Source organism: Electrona antarctica (assembly GCF_951216825.1).
Source record: "Electrona antarctica genome assembly, chromosome: 10".
NCBI lineage: Eukaryota > Metazoa > Chordata > Actinopteri > Myctophiformes > Myctophidae > Electrona > Electrona antarctica.
The window spans coordinates 37,320,138-37,344,580 of NC_136791.1; the positions used below are offsets into that span (position 1 = coordinate 37,320,138).

The 24,443-nt window shown below is 40.2% G+C and overlaps 1 protein-coding gene and 1 long non-coding RNA gene across 4 annotated transcripts in view; one reads left to right on the forward strand and one right to left on the reverse strand.

Moving 5' to 3' along the window:
• The first annotated feature begins 949 nt into the window (after positions 1 to 949).
• Positions 950 to 3,292, forward strand: LOC306931684. Its single transcript, XR_013791036.1, has 2 exons — positions 950 to 3,221; positions 3,260 to 3,292. It is a non-coding gene; the product is annotated as an uncharacterized lncRNA (long non-coding RNA).
• Positions 3,281 to 24,443, reverse strand: part of hnrnpll (heterogeneous nuclear ribonucleoprotein L like) — a 30,412-nt gene continuing 9,249 nt past the window's right edge. The window contains exons 2-15 of one of the 3 annotated variants that reach the window (XM_079513226.1): positions 21,261 to 21,379; positions 20,220 to 20,329; positions 18,765 to 18,892; positions 18,054 to 18,139; positions 17,159 to 17,255; positions 16,754 to 16,829; positions 11,501 to 11,566; positions 8,849 to 9,096; positions 7,280 to 7,401; positions 7,061 to 7,162; positions 6,808 to 6,907; positions 6,214 to 6,271; positions 5,497 to 5,595; positions 3,281 to 4,406 (exon numbers count right to left, since the gene is read on the reverse strand). In XM_079513226.1, the coding sequence (XP_079369352.1) occupies positions 4,351 to 4,406; positions 5,497 to 5,595; positions 6,214 to 6,271; positions 6,808 to 6,907; positions 7,061 to 7,162; positions 7,280 to 7,401; positions 8,849 to 9,096; positions 11,501 to 11,566; positions 16,754 to 16,829; positions 17,159 to 17,255; positions 18,054 to 18,139; positions 18,765 to 18,892; positions 20,220 to 20,329; positions 21,261 to 21,379 (1,467 nt within the window). In that variant the 3' untranslated portion in view covers positions 3,281 to 4,350. Of the gene's footprint in view, positions 4,407 to 5,496; positions 5,596 to 6,213; positions 6,272 to 6,807; positions 6,908 to 7,060; positions 7,163 to 7,279; positions 7,402 to 8,848; positions 9,127 to 11,500; positions 11,567 to 16,753; positions 16,830 to 17,158; positions 17,256 to 18,053; positions 18,140 to 18,764; positions 18,893 to 20,219; positions 20,330 to 21,260; positions 21,380 to 24,443 lie in introns of all 3 variants that reach the window. The other 2 variants (XM_079513225.1, XM_079513224.1) reach the window with 2 other exon arrangements.

Consider the following 24,443-nt stretch of genomic DNA (forward strand, 5'->3'; position numbering starts at 1 on the left):
TGATCTCGGAGACAAAGAAACAACCAGGTGCTCACCAGAGACGTATAAGTCAATAGGCTAATGTTAAAATAGTAAAAAGGTGCTCCTGGACCTGGATCAGTCGGGATAAAAGGGGAGATCCGGGAACTCAAGAGTTTAAAAAGGGAAACGTTTTTATTTAACCAACATGTTTCGACCTGTAACAGTCTTCATCAGGGCCGTTACAGGTCAAAACCATAGAGTAATAAAATGATACAGACCGAACCGGAGCGTTAGCCCCGCCCCCCCCGCTATTAATTTCGATGGAAGTTGCTCAGTGGCGTTTTGAAGCACCCGGAAGACTGCCGGAAGTACAATAACTCGATGGCTCGAGTGAGCGGAAGTTCCGGGATGACGCACACTACGCACATGACGTCACTGAACATCTGTCCACCTCCATGAACGTGCTGCAGTTCCACTTTTCGCCAGTAGGTAGTGGCAGCTTCAACGTTGGATAGCCTTACTGGGGGGCTTTATCTAAACATGTTGGTTTAAGTCAAGTATTTTCCCTTTTGTAACTCCCCTTTTTTTATATGACTTTGATCTCAACTTGTTTTCATTTCTTTTGTATCTCTTCAGCTCTAGCAATCCCCACTTCAAAAGCCCTAAAAGGAATGCAGTGAAATCGGGATGTAGGCTTCACATGAAATTGTAGATGTGTGATAACGGCATTGTGGTTTAAATATATACATTTAATTATATATTTATTTTTCAATAACAGAACCATAATGTAAGCCTGCTATGCAATAAATATTTGCTGATAAAGGATAACAAAAAACAACTTGTAATATGTACAATGTGACTTCTTGAGCTTGGTTCTTAACAATATACAGTATAGTACATAGAGGAACTGAAAAATGTGTTATTTATGGAGCCCCTGAGTGGCCATGGTAAGAAAAATAAATTATCTTGTCCGGACAAGATAATTTATTTTTCTTACCATGGCGCCGTAGTTATTTACAGATGACGAACCAAATTGTCGATTTGAAGATTTGTTTTAATTCCAGGTGCATTGGTGCAAGTGTAATCACTAATCAGCTAAACACAATACAAATATGAGATGCATGTTATATCGAGTGAACAGAGATTTTATTCTCACAAATGTGTCTTTGCAGAATGGACAGGCTAATGGAATCACATCCACACCTTGTGAAGCTAGTGCACTCCTTTGAAACCAATGCAAAATTAATTATTTCAGGTAGGATGGTACCCACGGCCCACACCTTAACACTTGTAGAAAGGGACTCACTGGTAAATTTACAAACAAGCAGATACATTCCTTTAATCCATCCCAAGGTCAAAGAACCATACCAGTTGCATTGCATGTTAACACAGACTATACTGGATTTGACATTACTGGTGACCATTTCCCAAGTTTACTTTACATTTTTGGTCATTGGTTTCCATACATTTTTGTATTATGGAAACCAACTTGCAGAGATTTTAAACTTTAGATAGGACTATTCCAACAGTGAAAATGATGTCACTGTTCAGTGTTATATTATAGCATTGTAATGCAGCTGAAAGTGGAGAATTATTTTCAAAGTGAGCAAAAACAATCTAACTGGTTAACTATCTCACAGCTGAGGTGTCAGCAAGATTGTAAACAGTGATGTCCAACCCCATGCTCTAGGAATCACTAGTATGGGAGACTACCAGTGGAACATGTTTGGTGCCCTTTGGCTTGACAAAATGCCATGCATAAACTACCAGCGAATATATCTGACAGGGCTATAATCTGGTTCAACACAGTACCCACATATTGCAATTACTAGCAAATATGTTGAGCATGGCTATCTGGCTTGACACAATCAAAGCGTTTTGTGACTACCAGTGAATATGTCAGACACTCTGGCTCTCCAGTGACTATGATCAACTAGACTAGCCAATCATAGTCCCTGGAGAAAATGAGCACATTTCTAACATTTGACTTTATCATGCAGAACAGGAAATCAGGCATTGGCTCCAAAATAAAAAAAAAACATGGTAGGCCTATGCTTAAAGAAATTTGTCATCAGTAATGTAAAGTCTATAACGTGACTCATAGTAAATTAGTAAAACATGCCATATCGCCGATACGGTCCTTTTGAGTGCTTTTCTGGACAAAATGTCCATAACCCTAAAATTGGCCTCCATCATTGGCAGATAAACAACTGAATGCATTGATTTTAAACAATGGTTTGACAAATGAGGTCAACTATATTTACAGTTGGTATTTACAGTAGAGAATTGTAGAACTACTAATCACTGACAAATTAATAGCCCTACAAACATATACACAAACCAAACTGAATGTAAACATCAAATGCCTCATTTATACTTTGTCATTATGACAGTTTCACATGCCAACAGCAATAGTATGACAAAATATAAATGAAGCTTAATGCATGAGCAACAGTGTGAAAAAATAAATGGGAGATAGGCGTTTACCAGATATGCTATTCAAGATCTGTAATGTGCCATGCTCTGTGTGTGCGCGCGTGCGTGTCAAGTGCCAGGCCACAATTTATTACTAAATACGTTTCACTTAAGATTTGGGAGAGACCTATTTGCAGGTAAAATTTTAAATTTGACCTACTTAGAGATTCTTTATTTCAAGATGGAAATATAGCAGCTGTGACAGCTGGAAGCAGTAGACCCCTGCTCGTGGATCAATGTGGAGCAGTGGTTCTCAAAGGACCAGGGACCCTCAGGTTTCCTTGGGGGGTCCCAAATGGACTGACTCAAGAGTTAAGGGGGTCCTTGAAATTTAAACATTTGAGAACCACTCAAATTAGGGCAAGTCCCTGCGTCAATCTAGCCGTGGATGAGCCAGTGATTTTTCCCTCAGCTGTGTGGCATTTGGTCAAAGCATACATATAGGAATCTCCTCTCAATCCTTACATCTTTCTCTACAATTACTTCTTGTGCCAGTTCAGCACGGTGTAACTTTAGCTGTGCTGATTAGTCAGCTGCCATATAACCCCTAAGGAATATATGGCTGCTGAGCACAATCAGATCACCCTCTGTCCTTTTATTACTCCCTTCTCACCCAGGGCAGATAAAGGCTATGTATGTGATACGTATATACAGTATATTGTAGTTATATACATATGTTGATGCATGTGATACGTATATACAGTATATTGTAGTTATATACATATGTTGATGCATCATCATTATGCGATTGGGAATCTGTGCGCAGTGTGTGTGTGTGTGTGTGTGTGTGTGTGTGTGTGTGTGTGTGTGTGTGTGTGTGTAGCCAAAGCAGGTTTATGCGATCTGAGTTGACAAACATTCCAAAGCAAGGCATGTGTTTTATTCATTGTACAGGCAGAAAAAGTGTTAGTTTTTTTTTTCTTTTTTGCATTCAGGAAAAAAGGACCTCTTCATGTCACGTCCCTTACAACACTCTTGTGTCCCCCAGGTGAGGTGCACCAAAGAGTTTGAACACTTAATTGGGTCATTTTAGCAAATAAAAAAAAAGGAGGCGACCCGAAGTCAAATCTTAAAAGTAACATAATGTTGAAGTGAAGTCTTAAAAAGGACTGTACTTATTACCATCACCTAGACATCTATAATCACCACAAACCTAATAATTAAAAAGAATTGAGCATATTTTTTGCCAAGCTCTGGTTCATAGCGTTAGGAGTTCTCCTTAACGCTATGGTACTTTCAATCCTTTCCCCTCACGCCCATGGTAACGCAGCGGACGCAGCTTCTCATCTTTAGTCAAAATAAAAAATACACTTTTGCTACTAACAGAACAAAGGCGGTGTTAAGATGTTGAAAGCCTACTTTCCTTAGTGGGAAGACTCATGTTTAAAATACAGAAAGAAAATATTTCACAGGAAGAAAAATGATATGTTTAAGTTACTCCACTACTCCGTATTTTCTATTTTTACTACAGACGAAAGGCTGCTCTACCGGGAGGTGCACGCAACAGTGCACAGTAACATAGCGTTAAGGAGAACTCCTAACGCAATGTACCAGAGCTCATTTTCCCCATCAACAAATCAGTAATTTGTCCATCACCAAACTTATACTTAGTTACAGTATGATTGGATAGGGAAAGTGTTTCAGATTGTATGTCTCTTTGTATCAGTGCTAAGAATGACAACAAATGAACAAACCAACAGAAGATGGTCTTCCAGTGGATTGATGATCTTGTGTTGGTCTTTGCTTTTCCCATTTTCATCTATTCACCTGTATACCCCCCGTCCCCGTCTTTCCGCCTTTCACTCAGCCTCTGTTGTCCATCTCTTTGGCTGTGACACTGTTTGAGCTCAGACAGTGTGCATGCATCTGACTGCATACTTTGCTGCTCTGGCTCATTTTCTCTTTTTTTTTTAATTATAAATGGGATGAAGTGGAGAAGCACAGCTTCAGGGTGTATGGGTTGGATCCATCTGAAAAGACCAGATACCCAGAGTGTGACAGTGTACACAAAGGCATACATACGCACACAGCTCGCACGCACAAACGAACACGTGTGCACTTATGTCACTTCATAATGTGGTTTATAACATGAGGAGAGGAGAAGCAAGCACTCAGTTGAGTAGTTCAAAGTAATAATGTATCGGGTGTACGGTTCTGGTAGTATAGAAAAGAATACCAGCACTCACTTTATATCCAATAGGATTCTTGTTTATTTATTTAACAAACGACGGACGTTTTGGCCCCAAGGCCTTCCTCAGCATGAATGGAAGGCCGCTGAGGAAGGCCTTAGGGCCAAAACGTCCGTTGTATTGACAGAGGACAAACTTAACATTTCATTATACGTAGCTCACAAGCTTGTCAATGTGCTATTTTCGGTGGGTGACCCTGATGTATAAAACAAAATATTAATCAGCCGTTATGTATATTTGGGTTGCAAGTTTGCAAATTATGTTGAAGGCACAGGAGGCTGTTGCGACACCTGAATTTCGGTATCAATAAACGGAATAAATCTTTATTATTACATCTTGTAACAAATAATATTATTTACTATATATACCATTTTTATTGTTAAGCAGATATTATACATCCCACTCAAATCTGGTGATGCAGTTAATGTTTCTTTGAGCTGAAAAATATTGCATGAACTAAGTCTGTACTAATCTGTAATAATTTAGCGATCGCTCGCCCGCTGTCTATTTTGCTCGGTCGCTGTCCGTGTGGGTTTGTTACGCGGAAAAATGTGTCCCAGTATTAATCTGTGTCCGTCCCAACATGCATTTCACTGGTGACCCGGAAGTGGACGGACAGCGACGAGCAAAATAGACAGCGGGTGAGCGATCGCTAAATTATTAGATAGATGAGGAAGCACATTATATAGGGCTTAAGTGGTTTATAGAATAATAATAAAAAAATATATAATAAAAGATTAATAATACAGGCATCAAACAATAGTGGTAAAAAATGGTTGTTTTTGATCAACTCAATTGATTACCTCAATAGCCCAGTCTAATAGCTGGTAGGTCAAAAAGAGGTGATGCAGTAAAAGTAGAACACACTTACTGGGGATTCTGATCTGGTAGTGGTTGAGGACCGTCAGTACCTCCACTGCCTGAGTCTTGTTGTCAAACTCCAACAAGCCAGAGATAGTCTTAGAGGAGGCTGCAGAAAACAGACAGAGATGATGGGAGAAGAGGAAGGAACAATAAAGAAGAGTGACAGGTATGTTTAACAGTCAACTCTACACTTTGGCCCAGACGGACAGCCAGACAGACAGCGTGCAACAGGTTCGACTCCCGAGCCCGGCGGCCTTTGCCGCATGTCACTCCCCATCTCTCTCCCCCTTTCCTGTCTATCTACTGTTCCCTATCAATAAAAGGCGTAAAAAAGCCCCAAAAACAAAATCTTAAAAAAGTTAAAAAAAAACAGTCAAGTCAAGGTCATCTGCCTTGGTCATGGCAGAAGACTGCTTCTTCTCCTTTTTAACACAATCAGTGCCGGAAGTCCTTCAAAATAGGAGCTCTGGGGTGCCGGAAAGACATGGCCGCTTTTACTCGGAAACCCACGACCCGGAAACAATCCACTAAAAAAAGTTTACTTTACATAGCTAGCTTCCTGTTAAAGAGGAGTTTTTCCCTGCTACAATTACAAAACAATGCTTGTTCAGCGTGGGGTGGGCGATGTAAAGTCTCTGCTCAAAGTGTACTGTAAAGTGTCTTGAAACAACTTGTGATTCGGCACTATAATACAATTTAATTGAACTGAAGAAAGACAACTTACGCTTTGCATCAAACATCTTGAACTTGTCAAAGGAGGGCACATCATGCTCAGAACAGAGCTGTAAAACATCAGATCATCACTTTGTTAGGGCTGCATCTATTGAATATTTTGTATTGATTATTCTATTATCAATTAATTGAATAATCAAAGAGTTTTCAACTAAATCAATTAATGTGATTATTGCCGTTTTATACTTTGTTGTACAACATTGTACAACAAAAATAGCTGATGTACGAGTAAGTAGATTGGCTATTTTTGAATTTAAGCAAGCTAAGGAAAGAACATTTTGACTCTCCCCAAATCGATTATTTCATTCAAATGGATTCTTTTTGTATAATTATATTGATTAGTCTGATTAACCTTTGCACCCTTAAAGTACAATCTATAATAAATGTTCATCCAGTAATGAAGGTGGAAGAGACTAAGACCTATACTAGAGAAAATGGGAATTAGCAATTAGAAAACAAAAGGTTTATCGTTTATGAATACTTAAAAATGCTTTTGCAGCTTATCTTCACTCCACAATAACTTATATTGATAGAAGTTTATTATGGTTTTTATCACAAACGTTTAGGAGGATAGCCGTGTACTTACTCCCAGCAGGTGATCCTGCGAGACGCAGGGCGGTACATTGTAGTAGTGCAGTACAGCAGACGGGGGCTGGATGATGTTCTTGGACGCCTGACCGACACTGCTAGAACGGTAAAATGGTGCATTTATATAGCGCCTTTATCCAAGGCGCTTTACATAGATGTAATGCGCATTACATGTGCATTACATTCACCCATTCACACACACACATTCATACACCGATTGCACCGTTTGCAGCGGAAGCCATGCAAGGTACCTGAAGCGATTGTTCCTGGTCATCGCAAAGTCCTTGTAACTGCTGCTACCGTCCTCCAGCTCAAAGACCTGGCTAGGAATCACTGCATGCTGCTTAGACACACTGGAGGACAAGTTCTAATTAAGGTGTGTGTGTGTGTGTGTGTGTGTGTAAATTAATGTGTGTTACTTGAACTCTGATTGTAGCAATGGACCCTTATGGGTGTTGATTTCTCCTCACCATACATTGAGCCTTTTTCCAAACAGCTTGATGCTGTTGAGGTGTGTGATGGCACGGTCCACAGCGTATTCATCTCCCATCTCCACCAGCGCTGTCCCAGGGACACTCTTCATGAACTTCACCTAGCATGTCACACAGAACGTGGAACAGGACATTGTTGCTTTTTTATTCATTTATTTTCTAAATATAATTCCCAGTGACATCATGCAAATACTATAAAGATGCTTTAATGTGCAGTTTTATTACAGCAGGGGCAGGAAACCTTTTCGGGGACATGATGACTTAGCCGTTCCCTAGACTGGCGTCACCCAGTGCTTTTATGTCTTTCTATTGTCTGCTAAAAAAGATAACAGACATAATACTTTAATAATAATAATAAAAAAACATAACAAAATAAATGCAGTAATATAAATAATGAGGTTAAGATCAATTTGGACTATCTTTGGAGAAAGAAACAAACAATAATGGTTCTTTGTGATCACATCAATAGCCCAATCTGATCACCTGGGAGAGGAGGTGACCAATTACCGTTTTAGATTCTTGTTCATGACTGTGAGTGCATGGGACCCAAATGGAAACAAGACCACAAGGTCTTTCTTCAGAAATCCTTTTGGACCAAAATGCCTGACTGTACCTTGTGCCGTTTGCATTTTTCTTTTGTCTAATAAAATATTCAATCAATCAATGGTGCACGTAGAACAAAAAGAGTTAATAATAATAATAATGGATTTTATTTAAAATTTCTCAAAGTGCTACAGTGAGCAAATGCAAAAGAATAAAAATAAAAACATAAGAAGCATTACACCATTAAAACCATCTAAGAAAAGGGAACACATCAATTTAAAACAAAAGGGCATGCTATAAAAACTTTGTTTAAAAGGAAAGTCCCCTCTTAAATGAGTCTCAGGTGGGCGGGGAGGGCGTTCCACAGTTCGGGGCGGCCGAGCAGAAGGCCCGGTCGCCCCTGGTGCGCAGGTTGGTCTTGACGGGTTTGAGACAGTTTGTGTTTGAGGAGCGGAGGGAGCGAGTGGAGGGTTGGAGGGTGACAAGTTCATCTGGGTGAATGTTCATTGCCCACCTCTGCTGTATACTGCATACTGGTATATCAGGTTCGCATAGGAATAGGATAGACAACACTATGCCAGTCTGTTGTCCAGTGACCAACAACACAGGATTATATTGCTGTGTAAAAAAAAAAAAAAGTAGCATCGAAAATATACTGTAGAGCCGTGGAGGAGTCCGGCCAACTAAGTATAATATACTTAGTTGGCCGGACTGTATAAATTATATACAGTATGCTTAAGTGATTAAGGGCTGTAGTTGTAATTAGTAAACCTTCACTGTAAGGAAAATGATCTGCACCTGACTACTGTACTAATCTCAGTAGACCACCGCGGAATGCGTAAAAGTGTGTCCTCTTGTGAAGAGTATGTGCTTCCATCTATAGCGCATCTATCCAAAACACTTACAATGTTCATTACATTCACCCAGACAAACGGTGATGGCAGAGGCCACCGTGCAAGGCAACGCCCTGCTCAACGGTATGCAGTGATCCCATCGTCCACTCACCTTTTCAATGTTGCCATACAGGCAGAAGAGGTTGAAGATCCGCGTGCAGTTCATCTTGGACGAGTGGAGTCCGCTCACCATAGCAACCGAACTGGGAGCGTGGCCAGAATAGCTGGAGGAGGATGATTGGGGCAGAGGGTAGGACACCACATCCTGGTTGTAACCGCCGCTGCTGTTGGGGTTGTTGTAACCGCTGGTGTTGGGGTTGTAGCCGCTGCTGTTGGGTTTGTTGTAGCCGCTGCTGTTACCTGGCAGGGGCAGCAGGGGGCATGGTGAGCCTGAGAGAGATGCAGAAACGCCTAGGTCAGCCTTTTTTTGGCCGTGCACCCCCGTTACCTCCTGACTTAACCCATTTTGGGCGGGATCCCCTTTTGGTGTTTTAAGCATTGTTATATGAATTGAATTGTTATACTTTAGCTATTCATAAATAGCAGATCTACAAGCTCATAGCGCGGCACTGAGTGCCATGCTATGAGCTTGTAGGTCTGCCATTTTTGAAGAATCATGAAAATGTGGCGCAAAACTTTGAAGATATATTCTTTCAGAGCGAACGTTTTTAACTCAAATATTTGCATCTGGGGGGGGGGGGGGGGGGGGGTCCTGGAACATCATATTTTGAGATGGAGGTCAGTGGCCAAATACATATAATTCTAGGGGTTCTTGACATTAAATTGTTTGAGAACCACTGACATAGAAACAGTATTTCAGAAAACTGTCAGGATTCAGAAGACATTTGTAGAATCGTCCTCAGGTCTAAATGGGTTAACTGACGCACCCCCAACGCTAAGTCTCGTTGCATTTGGCCGAAAATTATACATTTGTAATATGATTATGGCAAATAATCACAGAATGTCACTGCACTGAGAGACATGCAGCTGCTGTATAGACACGCAGCTGCTCTGTATACATTAGTCGTTTACCGGATTTTGCAGTTTGTGCTAAATAACCATAAATCCGCCATTACCCTTTTCGTGTCACGCACCCCCTAGAGGGCGTTCGTGCACCACAAGGGATGCACGCACCACAGTTTGGGAACCCCTGGCCTAGGTGAACATTTACTTTTTTCACCCTGTGAAAAATACTGAGTTCTAGTATTTAACCTAAACTTGATTGCTTTTCAATAACAGTCAGTCTTTATTCACACACAATAAACACGGTACAAGTACGTATGCTTTTACTGTATTTCACTAGTATCATAGTTTTCCCTCCTAAGAAGCTAATAGCTACTGTACAAAGGCTACTGCACAATATTCCTCCAAATATTGTCTACAGTGATTTGGAAATTGTTGCACTCACTATATGCAATGGTCAGCTGATTGCCATTATAGTGTATGTATATATAGTGCACCTTATGGATTTCACTTATTTATGTATAGATTGGTAAAAAAAAAAAAAGTAAATGGTAAATGCATGGTAAGAGCATTTATATAGCGCCTTTATCCAAGGTGCTTTACATAGATTGTGCATTAAATGTGCATTAAATTCACCCATTCACACACTGATGGTGGAGGAAACCATGCAAGGCACCAACCTGCACATCGGGAGCAATTTGGGGTTCCGAGTCTTGCTCAAGGACACTTTGACACCAACTCTGAGGAGCTGGCAGCCTTGCGGTTTCCATCCGGCCACTCTACCCCTGAGCCACCCGGCCACTCTACCCCTGAGCCACCCGGCCACTCTACCCCTGAGCCACCCGGCCACTCTACCCCTGAGCCACCCCGGCCATCCTAATGTTTGTAGTGCTTTCAGCCTTCAGTCAGCTCATGCACATGCAACCACCCACACCCTTATTCCTCATCCTCTCACTCTGTTCTTTGACACCCTTAAATCAATGGCATGTAAAGACTCTTTTCTCTTATTATATACTTGTGAACATATCCTCGCCAAGTCATTTACTGTAAGCGCAGGAAACTCCCGTCTGCCAGAGCACAAAAGAATGCCTTATGTTATGGGTTCCGATCATAAGCAATACACATGAATGTGATTGTGTCTTTGCATTCAAGAACACATGAAAATATATAAAAAATGCAGAGTGACAAGAGAGCTCATAACCCATGCCCAAAAATGATAATAAACACTGTATAAGTTAAAATTAAGCTTAAACAGTCCCTGCCAATGCTCAATGCTCATGTACTATTTGAGATTGATTGACATACTAGGTAGGAGATAAATAAGAACACGCAACTGTATAAATGATAGGTCATTTTGTCACTGAAGCACACCGAAAAAGCCCGGGTGGAGTTGGTCGGATAGTCGGTTGTCCAGAACCGCCAGAAAAGGCTCTGGCCATGGCCCAAATGAGCCACAATTTTGAGCAATTCTGAACAGTCTAAGTCCATAATTTATAGTGCATGATGAATAGGCCTAGCTGTCCTGACACCTTATCCATCATTTATACATTATGGATCATAACCATGGACTTAGACTGTTATTCGTCTCAACTGCTGATATCCATGGCAACCGATTGATTTCGCAAATTCCTCACACCTGCCATTTGATTATCGAGTCAGTCCACTTTCCACCGGTAGTGACCAATACCACAGGATTATATGTGTGCAAAGACAAAAAAGGAGCAGAGAAAATATACAGCCTTGGGGAGCCTGGTCAACTAAGCATATATATTAGGTGTGTGTGTGTGTCTCTTTATCTTACCATAGCCGTTGTCATTGTATGATGATGGGTGTTCTCCTAAAATGGCCTGCTTGCCCTTTGGACGGTCTGAAACAGACAGACAGACACACACAGTTAGACTGTACAGGGCCCTCAAAAGTATGGTCTAGATTCACAGATATCACTACACTTTGACATTTCCCTACAGATATATTTGACAATGCTGGAGGCACGGCCCCTCCAGCAGATGGGGCTGTTGTGCCAAGGGCTTGGAGCTTGTTATTTCAACAGACTTATACATATTTTCTCATTATGACCATAATTCCTGCTCCAATACACATTCACAATAATAATAAGCCGGCCTATCAGCAACCTATCAAAACAGTTAGCCTATAGCTGAAAAGGCTACCTCTGTGCATGCCATACACAGATTGCATCCACTCCAGCAAAGTTCTGAAACTTGTGCTAGATGAGCGAGTGCCCACGCTGAAGAGCCGAAGGCAGCGTGCTTCAACGACCTCACCGCCTGTGTTGGCCAGTGGTGGAAAGTAAATTTACTCAAGTACTGTACTTAAGTACAAATGAGGAATTTGTACTTAACTGGAGTGCTTTAAATGTTCCGTACTACTTCTACTCCACTACATCTCAGCGGCAAATATTGTACTTTTGACTTCACTACAATCATTTTAAAACTTTAGTTACTAGTTACTGAGATTTTGATTATTATTACAAAACAAACATTTACCAATTCATACATTGGCTATTTGAAAATAGCAGATTTACAAGCTTAGTTCTATTTTGTATCCATTTTCTATTTTATACATTTGAACACTTGTGAAATGGGATATTCTACATAATGAATACTTTTACTTATGCTTAAAGTACATTTTGATGCCATTATTTTTATACTTTTACTCAAGTACATTTTGCATATAGGAGTATTTCTACATTGTGGTATTGAGTACTTCGTCCACCACTGGTGTTGGCAAGACGTGGGGGACAGAATGTTATCACCGGTTTATAAATTGCACATAGGCCTACTTGGCAATGATGTTCGCAAGCTAATGATAGCAGGTTAGCCAACTAGCTACATGATGAAAACAGAAAGGCAAGAAGCAGGTAAACATGTGTCACTTCCACCCAGCCAAAGCAAGGACAGCGTATCTTGTAAGGGCACAGAAAAAAACATCCTTGGCCTTTGGGCTTTTGGCCTCGTCTTACCCGAAAGTACCCAATACCCATAGGCCATCTTTGTTTACTCAGATAGAGCGGGGGAGAGACACACATTGTCATTGGTGTCAGAGCTGAGAGAAATAGGTAGAGCGAGAGCTGAGCAGTCCGACCATTATATTAAACATCTTGAAGCATTATAAGTGGCTAGTTAGTTGGTATCCAGAATTAAATTAGAAAAAAAGACACTATTCTTCATAAATATTTTGTTCCAACTGTATTGAAGTATTGAAGTTAACAGTTTTGGTACTGTACGTGTAACACTAGTTTGCACACACATGCGTTGGCAAAGGCTGTGTCTACCAGAGACCGGTCACTGTTTTGCCGTTAATTTGCTATGGAAAGGTAGCAATCTGGGGATCTGACCCGAGTGCTGGGTGATCCCAAGTTGAAACTATTTGAAATACACCAACCAACAGAAGTGAAGCATTGGTGGGACCAGATGTTCTGTTCATCAGGCGGATGGCGCAACTAATGGTAATGTTTCAACTTGAGAAACGTTTTTGTATTGCTAAATTAGATTTTTTCTTTTCGTCTCCTCGTTAGATTGTGTTGTCAGATTGTTGCATGTGTTCTCTCAATGTGGTGGTGTTGTCAATTTACAGCATGTTGGGTTCTCTTGGCACAGTACAAAAACATAACATACATTACACAACCGTGATAGGAAGATGATACAGTAGTTGTGTTCTTACACATACATGTAGCAGTCAAAACATTACATGGTAAATGTGGTGTAATGATACCCTGAAAGGTTCACACTCAATTGGGCTCGATACTCGATAGTGAAATGAGTAAGGTTCAAAAACATTTAACTTCATTCATACAATAAATCAACGTCTCACCGTTTGCGCCCTGTTAATTGATTACCATCACACATTCAAAGTTGTTGATGTACATACATATACAATGAGTTGTAAATAACGGGAGCATGCGTTTAGTTAAGATATACCAACAGTCAGACACACCATGAGTCAGACACCATCCCCAAACCCTAACCTAACCTCACAGGAAGCCACAGGTGATTTTTAACCCGCAGCACGGATTAGTTTTAACTCGCCACGCATGTCGGGAGCCACGGGTAACTTTTAACCCACGGTGCGGGTTTGTCTGACTAATGACTGTAGGACTGTTGGTATGTCTAACCAACGTATCATGTACCCCGTAAATAACTACTGTATTAGTCAATGAAATGCAGGTAAATACAACCACAATCTGTTTAATGTCTGGTAATAACAAAGGTGTCTGTAAAAAGTCAAGAATAAAATGAAATGCATCAAATTAGATTTTATTTTGAAACAAGTCAAGTATAGGAGACGGGAAATGTGTTCAACAACAAAAATGAAAGAGACAGTACCTGTACACGTGAGACTCTGAACGTCAGACTGCAAGGTCTTTTCTCCCTCAGCAACCTGCATTACATCATTGTCATAATCATAGATGTTATCACTATCACATCTTGATTTAAAATTTAAATTAAATACAGAAATGGGCTTTATTTACAGTCCCTATGTTAAAACTGCAAGAGTTGCGTTTTACACGTGGAGGGGCACAGTGGACAAAGAGAGCTGACTTTGGAGGATACAAATTTGAACTAGAAAAGCAGGTGCATACTGTATGACGTAACAAGGTCCTTCAACATTACGAGTAGATAATATATTTTGCTCAGTAAAATCCTCAGTGTTCATTTATCCATTTGTAAGACATAATTGAGTCAATAGGGTACCTGGCTCGATTAGTTTTACAGCGGAATGTGACTGTGTGATGTGGTGCACAAACAGGTTTGTTTTGCTCAAATCCAACAAGCTCTTCAAGGAGCATTACACACATTTTCAACCTCATCTTCATATAATTGTACCTCACTCATGCTCATTATAAGATGGCATGGCACCATGTCTGCCCTTTTCTTCCTAGAAAGTTAGGATGCTGAAATAGAAGCCAATTGTACTTTAAATCTCGTTTGAAATGAACACCGATGATGCCATTGGAATGGTTGTGTAATCTGACCATGTACTGTATGGTGAGGTGTAGAATTGTCTATCTTTGGTATATATATATATATATTAGGGCTGGGACAAGATACAAAAAAAATTGAATCTAATTAATTTGAGGCATTGGAATTAATGAATCGAAATGAATCACATTTTAATCGCATATCAATATTTGACCTGAGACCTTTTTTTCCACGAATGAAAACGGATTTTGGCATACGAGTGAATCAAAGAGTGAGCTTTTTTTAAATATAAATTTCCCTCCCACTTGGCCAAGCAAAGCGGTCTGATCGGCCCATTACGTGCACCAGTATGTTCCGTACGCCTGAAATTCGTATAGTGAGAATGGTTCTGTGGTGTAAAAACTAAACGCAGTTAAAAAGCGTTCATACTATTATCGCATTATCGTTTCTGTAATGAATCGTGTATAATATCTATATATATATATATATATATATATATATATATATATATTCGGTTCAATTAATGTGCTTGACTTACCGCCTTGAAACAAGCACATAAAAAAGGACTTGGGGGGAACAACATTAACGTTTTCTCTGGTCCCATCATTCAGACGAAGAAAACCAGCTAGGCAGCTACCCTCTCTCATTCCCAAGTTGTCTTTCTGTCTGCTGGGAGTTCAAGTGACTATATTAAATCTCTTACGGTTAGTGTTGGACACCATGGAGTTTTATCACGTGCATTACAATGTCGAAGGACCCAGTGTGGTGAAAGTCATTGACAGGCTGGAATTCTCCAAAGGGGGTTTGTCTTGCTCTCTTTGTCCAAGCAGTGTGCCTATAATACAAACAGTCAAGGACAATAATCCCAAAAACTTTGGCATTAGTCACAGACAGTTGGGGTCAGACCCCTTTTCAATTTTGTTCAACTAAAGTGAAACCAGGATTCAGGCTTCACTGTAGCCAAATAGAATAAGAGACAAGAGCCTTTATTGACCTTATTCAAATGGCATCCATTTTGCTCTAATATCACACTACGTTACACTTTGGGGTTACAAGATGGGGTGAGGTGTCCCACCCAGTAAAGCCTGAGTTAAAATATCTCACAACGTGTTGCGTGTTTGAGCTTGTAGATCTGCTATTTTTGATGAACCAAGTATGAATCACGCTTCAGAGCAAAATGGAAACAATGTGAATATGGCAAGTCAGAAAGACATGGTAGACAAGGCCTCAGGTAAAGAAATAAAACCATACAAAGTAGACAAAAGTCCTTCAGATAGAGGTTGCGTTGTACTGTCCTGGGCATGTTGAAGTAGCAGCTGTGTGGTGGTGAGGAGGAGTGCTTTCTTTTTCTCTCTCTGGGATGGAGGGCGTGAAGATGGAGGAAAGTTGCGGTGCAGAGTCAGCCTGACGTCCATCCCTCTTTTTTTCTCTCTTTCTCTATTTGTTTTCTTTCTCTCTCCAGTTGGTAAAGATGAAGGCTTGTGATTAGAGGGTGTGCGTGTGCTGATTGGCGAAGGAGGGATGGGGAAGTCCCGGTGTGGTCGAGGTGTGCTTGCTTGACTGCAGGTCTGTGTTCCACACTGTTGGGGACTCTAGCCTTAATCCAGTCGAAAAGCTAAGGATCTAAATACTGTTCCACAAAGATCACATTTGTCCTTTTGGTTTAAATAGTTTAAAAATAACTTACATAATATAATATATATATAATATGACCACTATAATGGTTTTGGGAAACTGGAGTCTGGCATCAACTCACTGACACCAACGCATGATCAAAAATTCCTGCAAATCCCAACGGCTGCAGAAAATAAAATCTCCCGTTACATAAATATTGGTGTCCTATCAAGTCTTGTTGCACTAGATAACTTCACCAAAATGAAGTACCAGGACTACATTCTTTGTTCACACTCATTTATGTGCGAAAAGTGTGATTTTGAAGATAGAACAAGAGTGAATGAAATACCTCGAGTATCATTACTTTATCATGTCATATAACGCCAAATGACAATCCGGACAGCCAGAACAATAGTTAAATCACCTTTGGGAAAACCCAGCCAATGAGAGCACTGAAGCAAAGTGGGGAAAACAACAACAAAAACATGTGTGTGCCTTACCTCGTGGTCGCACCAGGTAGGGTTTAGTGTAGTCCCAGCTTTCATTGTCATTTCGAATCACATTGAGACGAGTTGGCTGTAGTAGAGACACAAAGAGTAGCTAGATAAAGACACACCATATGAACAACCAATTGTTCACGCCGTCAAAGTGATCAAGTTCATTTCTCTGAACCCTAGTGTCTGGGCATGTCATAACAGGCAAGCATTCTGAGCTTGTCTGCTATTTTCACTATTCTTGGAAATGTTTGAAATCCTGAAATGTTTTATATATGTATTTATTCATTAATTTAGAAATGGTTATAGCTCAATAAGCTTAACCTCAGCTGTGTGTGTGTGTGTGTGTGTGTGTGTGTGTGTGTGTGTGTGTGTGTGTGTGTCGCGCACACATGCAAGTGTATCCCTTACCCTTGCATACTCTATCTTGAGTGTGCAGCAGCCAGCATAAATGTCTGCTCCATTGAGGGCAGACTTGGCCTTCTGGGCACATTCAACCGACTCAAACCTGCAGAGCTTGGTTAAGGAGATCACACAACATATACATATGGGGCAGCAGTGGCCTAAGGGTTAGAGGAGTGCCCTTGTTGCTGAAAGGTTGCCGGTTTGATTCCCCGGACGGGCAGGAAAAATCTGGGTCGGGAAGTGATTGGTCATCACTCGCCCAACACCACTGAAGTGCCCTTGAGCAAGGCACTGAACCCCCAACTGCTCCAGTGGAGCTGCTTAGTGGCCAACAGTATAAGACTGTGGTTGTACTGGTCAGCTCCCAGGTTTTAATGTGTGTGTCTCTATGTGCAGGGCGTTGCTGAAAATGAGCACTTGTACTCAGCTACTACCCTGTGTAAATAAAGGAAAAAAACAAAAAAACAATCTCACAATCTCATGCTCTTCATTGTAAGAGTAACATACATAGGATTTCTGTCCCAATATAAAATGTCAACCGTAGGAGCACTCTATAAGACACTCTAGAAGTAAGAATGGTGCAATGGACAAAAAAAAATCATATCCAGTAAGCGAGAGTTCTGTGGGTGAAAACATGGTGTTGAAAAAGGTCAGAGAAGAACAGCCAGATTCCATTTTTCAATTGCTGTGTTGACGGTAATAAAATACAGTAAATCCTCACTCTCTGTACCTACAGATGACCTTGAATGATGCACATTTTGTTGATGTCAGGAGAAATTTTAAATCGTACTTTCCATTCAACTTGACACAATGTGATATCCTGTAGCATATCCTGCTGCCCATATCTGATGATGTTGAGACACACACACACACACACTCACACACTCTTCAGCAAGGATACTCCACCATAGCCTGGATCCCATTGCGTTTGAAGATGACAATTCGCTCCACAGTGCCCATGGGGTTACATACTGTGTAGAGCACATCCTGGAGAAAACATGAGAAACAAATCTTTAGATTCCTGAAAGACATGGATGTCTATATGTCCCATAAGGGTACTAGTTACTAGGCAGTAGCTTACGTCCAAATAGATGTGAATTTTAAAACTTTCATTACAAATTAGATAGAATTTCCAAATTATTCTCCAAAAATGCATTTCGCTGTATTGCAACAAAACTTTGAATTTTGGTTTCAGGTATGATTCAGTGATTTTGTCAGGGCGGGTCAAATGACAAATTCTTACAGTAGATTTTTTGTCTTTTTTTAATTTATTTTTTCGATATGTTATGTGGCTTTTGCCTTTATTATTATTTTTTTATAGAGGGATAGGTATACAGTAGGCTGACAGGAAATGACACGCAGTAAAGGCCATCGAGATCAGGAGTCGACCAACCTGCGGCACACTGCCAGACTGGATAGCAGAATTCTAAAATTATTAAAATGTATTTATTAATTATTAATCATGGGTTTACTGAACACTAAACTAAATTGTGAGGGCATATTCTAATAATTATAAACTACAATTAATGTGTTTATCCAAGTCATGTGCAATACATTTCTGGGTGTTGATGTGTCTACTGCAGTGTGTTTGTGTGTGTGTGTGTGCTCTTACAGTAGTGATAGGATACAGAGGGTTCTGTATGGACAGGAGGAGGACTTTGTTGCCACTGTTGGGGTTGTCAGCATTGGTTGGTCTGGTGATTCGCTTTGATGTGGAGTAGTTAAAATAGGCCTGCTGGCCTGCAAGGTGGAGAGACAGACAGAGACAAATAAATACCTCGATATCACTTTCTATGAAGCCTACATGTCTACAGTGCATTATAAACAGACAGTACTTATAATGCGCTATTATGTGCTTATGCTGTAACACTGCATAATTATGGTTATAAGCAATCATATATACTCATGATTTACGATATAATAATCATAACACTATAAAGAATTTTCAAATTAATTGCTTTCCACGGGTGCTGCGGTGCTGAGCAGGCGCAGAGTCGCAGACAGAGGACAAGTAGAGACAACCTGCTGCTGGTCTCTCGCAAATGGTTTGTACCAAACAACATATGCATTATAACCAATGAATAGGTCATGTAGTTGCTCAATATTGATTATTTTGACATCTACAGCAGTTAGTTTAAATCTTTGTTTTTGAAATGTGCTACTTCTTTCGCCATACAGTTTGTTTCTTCACACACACACACACACACACACACACACACACACACACACACACACACACACACACACACACACACACACACACACACACACACACACACACACACACACACACACACACACACACACACACACACACACACACACACACACACACACACACACACACACACACACACACCCCCCTGATAATCCCATGTGGGATGGGTCAAGAATTGGTCCAGACACGAAAATACAATATCCATTCATTCGATACGCGGTGACAGCCTCTCACTCATTATTGCATTTTAGCGTTCTGGACTAGTCGGCACTGCTGGTGTGAATTCAGTTCCTTATGGCCTCCATGAAATTCCTGTCCTGTCTCACTGTTATAATGCATTATAGTGTGATACACTATGATCCTGTCATAAGACCAGTAATTATTATGAAACTTGGATTTTATTTATCGATTTATTTTAACTTTTTAAGTCATAATAAAAGGCTTTATAATGCGTTGTGATTAGTGTTATAAAGTAGGCCTACTAGAGACCATGTATGCATCATTATAACAATTATACAGTGTTATAAGCCGATTATAATGCTTTAAAAGTATGTTTAAATGCATTAGGAATGGGCTTCATACTAAGTGTTACCATTTGCCAGGATTATATTTTATTATAATTAACAGATTCATATAATTATAATACTTCATATGGCATTATAGACAGCATGGGTTTCATAGGAAGTATTTTATTTTTTATTTTGGCAAGGAGTCGGGACCATAGATTATTATAATTAGCATTGGTGAGATACAGTACATTAGAATAATTGTGCATTATAATAAAAGGTGCATTATAACAACTACCATTTATGACGTACGTATAAAGAAATGTCAAGAGAATATCCTAACCTGCAATGTACACAGGTTCAGTGGTTCCACATGACACACATCGGTCAGCGCTCTCCACCTCTGAGAACTCCACCAGGGCCTGTCGTTTGAAGGGCATCATCATCACATAGCTGGAACACACAATTTAGGCAGTTAGCAGACTGCGCCACACGCGCCACGCATGCAAAAAGAAAAATGTGCGTCCTGCATCCTTTACCGTGACCTTGCAGCAATATTATTGCTGCAAGGTCAATATTAATGGGACAATACAAAGCATCATATTTGAAAACAAAGTTAACGTTAAAGTTAAAGTTAAAGGAAGAACTGCACACACACACACACACACACACACACACACACAGTCAGATATTCATATATGCTGCTCAAAATAAGGCGAAGCATTTTTATTTTATACCATTCAATGTTTTAGATTTTTGCATTCCCTATATAATTCCTTATATATTTTTTTTTGTATTCCTCAATTTCCAATATCCACAATAATGTATTGCATGTAAATGCTCATTCCATGTGCAAAATAAGACACTTTCACAATCAATTTGTTTTAAATCACTCTGCCGAGGGTCAGAAAGGGTAGCCTGGCTAATAAGCCAGACTAATATCACACAACACTGTCGCGGTATATTAGTCTGGGCTGGCTCCACTTGGATTTAATTTCCCGGGGGGCGGGTTCAAACATTTTCTCTTTGACGCAATTGGTCAGAGCTACTGTCAGTCAAAAGTCTCAAGCATTGAACGTCACTGTACCAAAGCCCGCCCATATTGCATACCGTGTCCCGATTGGTCCGACCTGTTCTCGGTTGTAGGAAAGAGGCGTGCTACTGAGCCTCGCCAGACCGTAATCCGCTGGTAGGCAATTTTTTTTTGCCAACGGCTGATTCGGTCTGGTTTATTAACCAGGCTACAGAAAGGGCATCTTCTCACTTGGTATTTACAACCCGAGGTGAACACACAAAGACGTTTGCACCATCCCGTTTTGTCCCATAGTCCCATACACAAACACACACAATCAAACTGGGTGTGTTTTACTGCTGGGTGTCCCACCATATGGATCCAAACTTCTCTAGGGCGTCCACCAGGTCAGCCTCCACCACAGCCTCCACCAGGCCCCTGACGTGGACCACCGGACTGGGGGAGATGCGATGTGCTTCCCCCATAGTACTCTGCAACACACAAAAACATAAAATCAAGTTCACTCCACTGAAATAGAAAATGAAAAATCGTGCATTTTAGGTTAGGTTATGTGGTGTTTGTGGCAAGACGGGGAACCGTCTAGAACAGTGGGGTGGGTGGGTTGGAGGAGAGAGATTCAGGTATCCTGTAGCTTGTACAGGCATACACAAAGTAGTTAGTTAAAAAAAAAGTTTAAAACAACAACAGCAGAGGGCAATAGAAACAATGCTACCCTTTGTGGATTTACCTTTCCGTGTTGCCCGAAGACCTATTTCCCTATGTCCCATACCCGTTACACTGGTCTAGTCAGTGAACTGCACCTTAACACTGCACCTGCTGCTACTTTTAATACAACGCGTTGTGATCTCTTTTCACTATTTTTAAATGTTTTTAAAATACAAAAAGGAATGGTGTTGGACATAAAGGTTTCCACCTTCCACCTGACAGCAACGATATGCTATTTTATTATTATTATTATCTGTATGTTGGAACATTATATGTAATTGTAATCGACTTGTTATACTGTTGATGATCAAAATAAACTAAACTAAACCTAAGTATGTCTCTTTTTTATTATTTGACCGGTTAGGGTTACACCTATAAACCTGTGATATGACAATAAAGATGATTCCGATGCCTTTATGCATATACTATGCTTTATAGTAGCCAACAAAGAAAACAAAGTAGCAAGCAACCACAGGGCAAACTAGAAGTGTGCACCAATGCATGATCTAGGGCAGCTTGAAACACAAAATACAAATTTGGTGTCTCCCAAGGACCCAAAAGTACAGAAGTATTATAAATGGAACCTTATTGAAAAAAATTACAAATTTACAATCTCACAACGGCAACTCTCCGCGGTGCAGTGCGACATTTTGAATGTTTTGAATTCTGAAAATTCTGTGACTTTTGTGAAAGACATTATAAATACAAATAATTGAATCTTTTTGTAGAAAATCACGACCCACAACCCAAAACGGGGGTCCCAACACTGGTTTGCAAACACTGATCTAGGGGGTCCCTTGGAAATTGTTTTAAAAACTATATAATCTGGCATCTTTATTAAATGTAATTGTATTTGTATTGTAATTGTGTGTAACTTCAATTTGAACTAGAAAAAGTGCCCCTTGGGACACAGGTCTCCACCAGGGCAGGTCAGGTTGCGACCTCCTGGTGGCGCTATAATAAGGCAATGTGAAAAGGGTACCATTTCTTCTTACGCCTTGGATGGCAATTGGATGATTTGAGGCATTTTGTTCCAAAAATATGTTTTGCAAAAATCCACCTGTTGGTGGCACTATAACAGGCCAATGTGAAAAGGGTGGGATATATTCCTCAGCCTAGTAGGAACGTCTGTGAAAGATTTCATGTAAATTGCATGCTGCGTTCATGATTTGAGGCTTTTTATTCAAAACGGGCCAATCCTGTAAACTTTGAAAATTGAAAGCCAATCAGGATGGAATATGAAATATCGGACAGATCCGTCTTGAACACATGACAATAGAGATACTGTATAACGATTTGCAGAATTTTTGGACAAAATATGGAGTAATATCAAAAAATATGTTTTACAAAAGGTGGCGCGATAACAGGCCATTCTGGAATATTTGGGGCAGAGGTTCATCGTTGGCATCTAGGGAGTGTGTGTGTGCAAAGTTTGGCATCAACCGGGTTGACACACACACACACACACACACACACACACACACACACACACACCCACTGTTAATTAACACAACACAAGGTAGCAAAGATGTGAAATAGACGTAGATGTAGCATTTCAAAACAGGCATGCAAAACATTGCAACAGAAACTGAACAGTGCCTTGTGTAGGCTAACTTGCTGTAGAAGAAGAGAAAATAGACATACACAACAAAACAGCACAGAACGTATGTTACTCACCAGTCACCAATAGCTCTTAAACTACTCTTTCCCTCATGTTGCGTGTAAAACTAGTAAAACTATTAAATCATTACAAAGGCTCGGAGGGGTACAGCATCTACAGTAGCCTAAATGTACAACAAAGCTTTCTCAAAAGGACGCCTGCCCTCTACCCTTTCATTAGGACAATCACTTTGTTACTTATGAAGATCAATTTCTCTGTAGTAAACCCAGGGCTAGTTCACTCTTCAAAATGCGTCTTAAAAACCTTACTGACTGTTCTGTGATTCTTCTCAGTTCAGCCTCCTCAACAGGCTCTAGTCTAGTTACTCAGATCAAACAGGACGTACAGCATCTTTCCAAAAAAATTAGAATATCATGGAAAAGTTGGTTTATTTCCATAATTCCATTCAAAAAGTTTAACTTTCATAGATTATAGATTCAGTGCACACAATGTAAATGCTTTCAAGTATTTATTTGTTCATCTTTACACCATTTTGGCTTCCAGCTCATAAAACCCACTAAAACAGAATTTCCAAAAAATTGAATACTGTGAAGAAATCACCATTTACTCGTTTTTGCAGAGCATGAATGTTTTAATCTGAATGCCACACAAATGATTCCCGAGCGTGGCACGGCTGCGGCTCACCCCTCCCAAGGGATGGGTCAAATGTGGAGAACAAATTTCGCATACAGCAATGTATGTGACAAATAGGACTTTAGCTTTATCTTAAACACTGAGGAAGGACTGCAGTGAAGCTGTTCAATGTAGGCCAGTGCCAGAGCACTGCTGCCACTGCAGTAGTTTCATCTAGCACACTGAGGCCTGTCCTCTAGGCAAGGGCATATGCAAGCTCTCTTGCTTACATAGCAAACACACTTACAGCAGATATCTTCCTTGGGCACTATTTGTTGTAATGATGGACTGACATCAAATTCAATACATGTCTGTCACTGTAGGGCAGTGTCCTGCTGCTTAACTGCAAGCCAAAACAAACACAAGAACTCAGTTCGATTACAAAAAGTCTGCTAAATGACGGTTCAAAACCGGATTCAATTCTGGAATCCATAATTATTAATTAAAACATACAGTTTGGGATTTCCACTTATATATATATATATATATATATATATATATATATATAGAGATATTTTACAGATACCACAGACATA